The following is an 8,566-nucleotide window of genomic DNA, read 5'->3' on the forward strand; positions in this document are numbered from 1 at the left end:
CCACTGGCCTGGATTAATTAAATTCGCCTTCACCCTTCAGTTACCCCAGCAGGAGATTGCCTCAGTGATGTAAAAGGTCGATGCCCCATTTTTAAATTCATGTGAAGAGTTTTTGTATCCTCCTTGTCCTGTCTTTAAGTTCCTACCTGGCAACCATACCCATCTGTATGTTCCCTGTTGTTAGTCCACACGTCATTCCCAAACCACTTATCACTGCTTTCCTAGCCCGAGATCAAAATACCACAGGATGCCCACCGTGCAAAAGGTCCGCAAGGTCATGGTCATAGTCAACACCTTCCTAGACAGAGGTTTGCTACCCGGCTTCTCTGTCTCACCAAGACTATTGCATCTCTCTTCTTACAGAAATGCTCGTGCTGGTGTTTTCTTTGCATTCCTGTTTCCTTACGTTCTGGCTCTAATTGATCCCCGAATTCTGTCTCTTTGAACTTTCAAATACTCATTGCTACCACAGTAGTCACGTGTCTTCTCATGCCTAGACTCCTGGAGTTTCCCAATCGAAGGCGAGTGTGGAAGGCTTTTTTTCTCCGTCCATCATGTTTGTTCCTGCATGCTTCTGCCAGCTTGCCTGTCCTAAATCCTGGGTTTCTGTGTGTCATGCTCTTTCTCTACACTATTTCATGACCAGTCAAAGAGCAAACCAAATCCTTGAATCTGGATTCAAGGCCTTCTACAACTTGACCTCAGGCTTCCTTCTCTAAAATTTGTTTTTATTTTTGTGCTTCACCTGTGTGCAGTTACCCGAGAAGGCCAGAAGAGGGAGCCAGGAAACAGACTAAAGATCTGCAATGTATTTTTTTCAAGCTACTCTACTGCCAATGGTGGTGGTCTCAGCTAGGAAAAAAAAAATACAAAGGAGAGGCTCACACAGATTTGCAGAAGATGTGGGACAGCTTATTTGGAGTGAAGTGACAGTGTAGGCTGTAGGAGGAGACCCTGTCCAGGCTGACAGTAGGCCGCTTGAGTGATTGTCCTCAAGGATCCCAGTTACTATTTGGGATTCATTTTTATGCAAAGAGAAGGAGCTGATGCCTAAAAGGCAAAGTTTGGGTACTAGGTTAGGTCACACATGATCGATTTTCTTACTGCACATGACCCTACCATGCATGGATTTTTCTCACGTTGATCACGCATGTGCAGTTGTGCTGAGCAGTGCATGACCACCGAGGGCTTTTAATGTGCTGTAAAAACCACTCCTTTTAGAATTACCATGACAATGTCCAATTAATGATTCCATATTGATTTCATACGAGCTGAATCTAAAAGTTTATCTGGTGAGTGTGGTGGGGCCCAGCTGGGCCCATGAATTTGGACACTTGGTCCCCACTTGGTGGCACTGTTTGGGGAGGTTAGGGGTGGAGCCTTGCTGGAGGATGGATGCCCCCCGGGGGGCGGGCTTTCTATAGCCTTCCATACTTGCTGAACACTGCTGCTAAAGATAGGATCTCTCAGCCCCTGCTCTTGCTATCATGACATTCTGCTGCTGTGGGCTCTCTGCCTCCTGAACCATAGACTAAAATAAACTCTTTCTTTATCAGCTGCTTTTGCTGTGCTATTTTATCACAGCAACTAAAGCAGCTAATGCAGAGGGAGTGTGTACACAGATCAAAACGATAGGAGATATACATAGACATCACATGTGATATGTATGAGCTGTCACATACAGGGAGAGCCATGTGTCACTTAAGGAAGAGGTTACCCTGTCAGAGAGAGCAGATGCTTAGGGATACTGGTGACCTCCTAGGCAGAACAGAGCAATGTAGGAATCGAACCTCTGCCTGGCCCCTTCTCAGGTCCCTGTCATGACACATGTAGCACATTCATGTTGCTAAGTAGACAGGCTGAGGCAAAAACGCTGTTTGAAATCAATAATGTCCCCATGCATAGAGGGTGACTTTCAAGGATCTTGTCCCTGAGCCTTGTCTGATTCTTTCAGCGTGCAGGAGTTGATGGCTGGTAGCCCCAGGCAGAGGAGCAGACAGTAGAAACACATACCAGACTCTCAAAATGTTTATCTGTACCAAATATCTAGCAGGAGTTCTGAAAAAAATCATGAGTTAAGCACACTTTCACAAAGATAGGCTACTTAAAATATAGTTGAGACAATTTAAAAAAAAATTCTCTCATGTGTGCAGAAGAAAGAGCCAGTAAACAAAACAAAAAGAAATAAGAACAAAAACCCAAATTCTAGATAGCATATTCCTTCCTGCTCTTCTCCAGGCTGATGCTCTGGGACAACCATGGGACTGGGATTTCTGGAGTACAGGGCCATCACACTGCCAAGGACACACATCTCAGTGGGGAGGTAGCGTGGGAGGACCTTAGAAGTTCAAAGTCATCCTCTGCTCCACAGTGAGATTGAGGACATCTGGCGTCTATGAGACTCTGTCTAATACAACAAAAAACCAAAAGCCAAAAACAACAACAACAACAACAACAAAAACAAAACAAAACAAAACCAGAACACCCATGTGACTTGCAGAGGAATTCTATGTTCCAGGCAGGGCAGCGAGCATAAGCGCTTGTCTGTGTCATAGAGGTCTCTGGAAATTGCAGATCCGGGACACTGGAGGACGCTACTGTCAGTTTTAGACCTCACCTAGGTCTAGAAATAGGTGTTCTCGTGGTCTGAGTTGTTCAGCTGCAGGTATTCCAAGGAGCCTTTTTTGTAGCTGGCCACCCGTGTGGGCCTCCTGCTCTTCACACCCGAGGCCTCTCTCTTCTGTAAGGAGCTGACAATCATGTCTGAAAACTCTGCCTGCAGGCGCTGTTGGTTCTCCCTGGAAAGCGTGTGGGGAGAGAAAAAGTTGTCAGCTATCCACGCGGAACGTCCCTTAGCTTCAGACCTTACCCAGTGGGTGCCTGTTCCATGCTACACACAGGAAATACAGGGAGTACAAAATCACCATTGCCGTTCACGATTCCAGGGAACCGGCTTTCCTGCCCTGTGTCAGTGTAAGGTATTGTAGACAGAAAATGGGTCTTTCTCTTTCAAAGTGAAACATGTTGTTAGAATTGGGGAACACAGTAGAAGAGCCACCGAGATCCAGAACAGAAATGAGGAATCTCAGGACTGTACCACACAGCCCTGGAAACACACAGTTACCCACATAGCCATGAATGTGAGGGTTGTGTGGAGAGGGTTCAGGATGGCAGTGGGTCTCCAAAGTTTAGAAGGATCTGGGCAGTTCTAGTTTAAAGCCAGGCTTCCCGGGTTGACTCGGCTTGCCTTCTGTCTGCTAGCCAATAAGCCTCTGAATGAGAGGCTCTCTCCTCCAGTCAAATCCATCGCAACAGCCACAGGGCGAGGGCAGGAGGCTTGTTAATGGACTGGACAACTTGAGCCTCCTTCAGAAATGAAACCTGCTAGAGAGATAGGAAATCTTCCTATCACAGGAATGCAGACTCCGTGGTAAGACCTAGCACTGTGACTTTAGGCGAGGCTGGTATCTTCCTCTTTGGGGACACCAGTGGACAGGAGTGGAAATGCAGAGAGCCTCTCTGCTTCCAGCATTTTCTATCCTTGTTATTGTTGCTGCTGTTGTTTATTGTGTGGGGGTGCTTTGTCTGCTTGTCTGTCTTGTACCATAGGTGTGCCTGCTGCCCAGGTGGCCCGAAGGGGTATCTGGAACTAGAAATACTGATGGTTGTGAGCTGCCATGTGGGTGCTGAGACTCAAACCTGGGTCCCTCTGGACTCAAGTGTTCTGAAACAACAGCTAGTGCTCTCAACCTCTGAGCCATCTCTCCAGCTCCCGTGCTCTGTTCTCATAAGGGGCAAACAGGTGCGGCGCTGCCTTCTTTTGTTCCGAGCAAGGCAGAACACAACCCTAGCTTTCTGAGGCTTCCTGAGCAGAATGTGACCAGCTTTCCACCAAGCGAAAGAGGCTTGCATCTTCATGATTTTCATTTCTGTGTATTTCTGTGTGTGAATGTATGCCCTGTGTGATGCCTGTGGAAGCCAGAAAGTATCCGACCCTGTGGAAGTGGAGTTGCAGGCATTCATAACCAGATGCGGGTGTTGGGAAACACACTCATGTCCACTGGAAGAGCAGCAGGTAGTCTTAGATGCTGAACCAACTCTCCAGCCCCCATATTTATTTCATTTTTAATTACAGGTGGATAGAGGCGGGGTGGGGTGTATTGCAGTACTCACAGAATCCAAAGGAGGGCATCAAATCCCCTGGGACTGGAGTTACAGAACCACGGGGATGGAAACTGAACTCAGGTTCCCTGATCACTGAGCCACCTCTCCGGGGCCTCCCCCTCCCTTTGTGTCTGAGACAGTGTTAATGCAGATTAGCCTGACCTCAAACCCACAGAGATCTACTTGCCTCTGTCTCCTGAGTGCTGGGATTAAAAGTATATGCCAACACACCTGGTAAATCAAGTTCATTTTAAGGAAGACAAACTGTTTACAATGTAACCGGGTGAGGCATGTGGCATATGCCTAGAGAAAGCCAGCAAGGAAGACTGAGAGGTGGAGGCCAGTCTGGGCTACATAGTGACCTTGTCTCAGTCTGAGTGTCCGTGTGTGTGTGTGTGTGTGTGTGTGTGTGTGTGTGTGTGTGTGTGTGTGCATGTGTGCACATGCGTGCGCATGTGCGCGTCTGTGTGTTCACATATCATGTACTTCATCTATACATTTTATCTATCGATCTATCATCTTGCAGCTACATCATTGGCACAACCGGAAATCAACCTCAGAAGGACAGAAGAAAAGGAAGGAGCCAGTGAAACAAAACGAAACCAAAGTCAGCTAAATAAGAACAGAATCTCTTCTAGGTCCAGAGACGCCTCCTTTCCCTTTCCCAGGTGGAGCCTCCCTGGGACAATGGAACAGGAGTAGCCTGGTGTGACCTCACTGAGCACACACTTCTGACTGACTCATGAGGGAAGTAAACCTAGGGCTCCAGAGCACCAGAGGTTGTGCATCTTCTGGGTCACCGAGTCTCAGGAAGATACCGGCATTCTGGACACTCCAGTTCAGCAGCTGGAGAAGGGAACATTCTAGACTTTCTTGTGTCCTCAGGCACTTGTCAGGTTAAATACCTCTAAATAGCATAGTGGGCCGCCTGACCCAGGACTTCCAGCTCCTCCCCTCCCCTCCCCCACCTCGACTGTACCCCAGACTCCCAGCTCCTCTCCCTCCCCACTGACCCCGGACTCCCAGCTCCTCTCCCTCCCCTCTGGACCCCGGACTCCCAGCTCCTCTCCCTCCCCTCTGGACCAAGGGCTCCCAGCTCCTCCCTCTCCCTACTACCCCGGAAGCTTACACAGTGGGTGGGGTTGGCAGGTTGTACTCTTGGTCCTTCATCCCAGTCAGCCAGTATGTGGTCTCTGTCCCTCTTCCCTAGTGAGACAAAAAAAGGTCCCATGAAGGTGCTGTTCTCACCCGCCGCCCTATGATGACATGTTCCAAGAGGCACCCCCCCTCACATTGCCCATCAGGGCACATGGCACATCCCTAAAATTTAGAAAAAAATTAAGAAGTCTCTCACCAGGCTGGTCTTTTTACTTTCCTTTTCCCTCCCTTTCTGTTTTTGAAAATTTATTATGTATATTAACTAACTAATTACTTTATGTATTTGGAGGCAGGATCTTACACTATGGTCCAGGCAAGTCTGGCACTTACCATGTATGCCAGGTTGTCTCAAACTCATAGCAGCTCTCCTGGTTCAGACATTGAGTACCACAATTTCAGATGTGAGCCCAGCCAGACAGGCTGTTTTCAAAATAGTTTTCTTTTTCCCAAGAAGATATTTCAGATTACAGTATAGTAACATTATAAGACCCCTATCTTAAAAACGAAGACATTCAGGCCCGAGGAGATAGCTCGTTTAGAAACATGAGGATCTAAGTTCCCCAGCGCCCCTATAGGGTGCAGCATATGTCTGTGGTGTAGGAGGGTCTTCTTTCTATGTGTTGCTTTCATTGGTCAAATAAATTCTCACTACAACACGTTTGTAACTCCCACTCTGGGGAGCAGGGACAGGTGGGCTCCTGGAGCTCACTGAGCAGCCAGTCTAGGAAAATCAGTGAGCTCCGGGTTTAGTGGGAGAGCCTGTCTCAGGAAGTAGGGTGAGGCCATTAGGGCAGAAAGCACAGACAGTGCTTGTCATACTGGCAAGGCTTAAAAGGCACTTGCCACGAAAGCCTGACAGCCTGAGATTGGTCCCTGGGCATGCTCAGAGAGGGGGAGAGAGACAACACACTCCACAGGGATGTACTCTGGTTACACAGACACACAGACACACCAATAATAAAAAATAAAATTTAGACCTTAAATAAGGCTTAGAGCAACTTGAGATGACACCCAGTTTTGACATCTGTATCAATACATTACACACAAGAACATATTCAACACACATGCAAAGTAAAGTTTAGAGAAAGGAAGAGATGTGTTTTGATTCTGCTGTGCTAACAAGCATATCATTTTCCACTGTGTGTGTTTTCTTTGTTTTGATTTTGTGTGTGTGTGTGTGTGTGTATGTATGTGTTTAAGACAACACACATGTGCTAGTCAGAGCCTAGCTATCTCCTTCCAGCATGTGGGATTGCTCTCCAGCAGACAGACTTGGCAGCAAGAACCGTCTCTTTCCAGCTTTGTATGTCCTTTTAACCTTTTACAACAAAGTTTTGAGACAAAATTGCTGCTGAGGCTTCATTATCTTGGCGCGTAATTACAAAACCACATGCCATAATAAGCACCTGGAAGAAACATTTGCTCACGGTGGGTGGGCGGGGCTATGAAACAAATGGATACTTAGACGAAATTCCATTTTTGCTAAGTTTTATATCTAAGGAGATCAGATGGGTCTAGATTAAGAGAGTATCCATAGCACTTTATTTTTTTTACAAGACTATAAACAGCATTTTAGAGGAATGATTGCAGATTAGTAAATTTATTTGTAGAAGACTCAAAAACTGAGTGCGTTATTAGACAAATTTTATGTAAAATGTGACATTTCCCGATTTGCAACTGCAATTACATGGCACAGAATTTATGGGTCCTAGTGACAAAAACAGTGTCTGGTCAGTTGTCGGCTTCAGACCAACAGCGAAAAGATTCTGATCATTTTAAAGAGCATCTGAGAGGGGACAATTGGTGGCGTCACAGAGCAGCTGTGCCAATCATGAGAAGCAGGTAAAGGGCTTGTCATACTGGCAAGAGGACCAGGGTCTGAATCCTCAAAACCCACATAAATGCTGGGTGGGTTTTCTTCCTACTCAGAACTCCAACCCCAGAAGACAGAGAAGCCCCAGGCCAGCCCGGCCATCTAGACGAACTGTATCTAGTCAGTTGTAGATTTGAATGGGAGACTCTGCTTCGGAAAACGAAGGGGAGTCCCAATAGTGCAAGCGTACACACATGCAAGTGTGCACACATGGAAGTGTACACACATGCGAGTGTGCTCTCACACACGTGCGTGTATCCAACACACACACACAAGAGAGAAAAAGCGAGACAGAGCATTGAAAACCTATAGCCTCGATCCACAAACATCCGTGTGTCCTCAACATCAGAATGCCTGTTCTGTTCATTCAGAGAGTCTTAGGAGGCCCAGCAAGGTGTCTGGATTCCTGCAGTTCAGCAAGGACTCAGAAGTGAGGAGTACCCACATCTTGGTAGCCAATGGTCCACAGCTTCAGAATGGCAAAAGCAGCTGTCGAGACAGCTATAGTAAAAAATGAGCAAATGAGTTTTGACTTCAGTAAATCCCGACTGGTTTGAGCTCTCGGGTTGGGAGGAGCAACTAGGGACGGATGTGAATATAGGTGGAGGAAATGGTAGCAGTGTTTTGATGCTGTCGTTGGTTTTTATTATTTAATTATTTTTAGATTTATTTATTTTCTTTTATGTCTATGAGTGTTTTTGCCTGCTTGTATGGATGCATAGTGTGTGCATGCAATACCTGTGGAGACCCAGAGAGGACACCAGATCTCTTAGAATTGGAGTTACAGATGGCTGTGACCCACCATATGGATGTTGGGAATTGAACCTGGGTCCTCTGCAAGAGCAGCCAGTGCTCTTAACCTCTGAGCCACCTCTCCAGCCTGGGAGCAATGCTTTATAGCATACTGGTCCCAGCACAGGGTATCTAAAGGGCTTGCGGGAGCACAGAACAGTCTGAATTCACAGCTTGGATGGATGCTCTTTCTCTAGTGATGATGGATGGAGGTCCTGCAGGGAGGAAGGGAAGGGCTCTTCCCCTTTGTCTTTTCTAACTTTCTTGGTGGAGGGTCGCACGTGGCCTGCATGTGTCTGAGTGCTTGCGGCTCACATGTGGCCCGTATGTGTCTGCGTGCTTGCTTGCAAGTGTCTGCCGTCTCCTTACCTTTAAGTACGTTTCTCCCCTCACTTCGTACAGAAACTGGCAGTCTGTTCTCTTCAGGATGGCTATCGTGGAGCTGCTCATGTGGATCCGCAAGGCTGGAAACACAAAGCAGACCAATGAACGTCCCCCCCCGTGTTGATGTCTGCTGTGGCCACGTGGGTTTCTCCCCAAGGCTGGAAACACAAACCAGACCAATGAACGCCCCCCCCC

The 8,566-nt window shown here is 47.2% G+C and overlaps 1 protein-coding gene across 1 annotated transcript in view; it reads right to left on the minus strand.

Moving 5' to 3' along the window:
- Window positions 1-2,623: 2,623 nt before the first annotated feature.
- Window positions 2,624-8,566, minus strand: part of Gucy2c (guanylate cyclase 2C) — a 75,283-nt gene continuing 69,340 nt past the window's right edge. The window contains exons 25-27 of the mRNA XM_005364517.2: window positions 8,357-8,451; window positions 5,294-5,370; window positions 2,624-2,798 (exon numbers count right to left, since the gene is read on the minus strand). Of these exons, the coding sequence (XP_005364574.1) occupies window positions 2,624-2,798; window positions 5,294-5,370; window positions 8,357-8,451 (347 nt within the window). The remainder of the gene's footprint in view (window positions 2,799-5,293; window positions 5,371-8,356; window positions 8,452-8,566) is intronic.

This window comes from Microtus ochrogaster (assembly GCF_000317375.1).
Source record: "Microtus ochrogaster isolate Prairie Vole_2 chromosome 14 unlocalized genomic scaffold, MicOch1.0 chr14_random_2, whole genome shotgun sequence".
NCBI classification, from domain to species: domain Eukaryota; kingdom Metazoa; phylum Chordata; class Mammalia; order Rodentia; family Cricetidae; genus Microtus; species Microtus ochrogaster.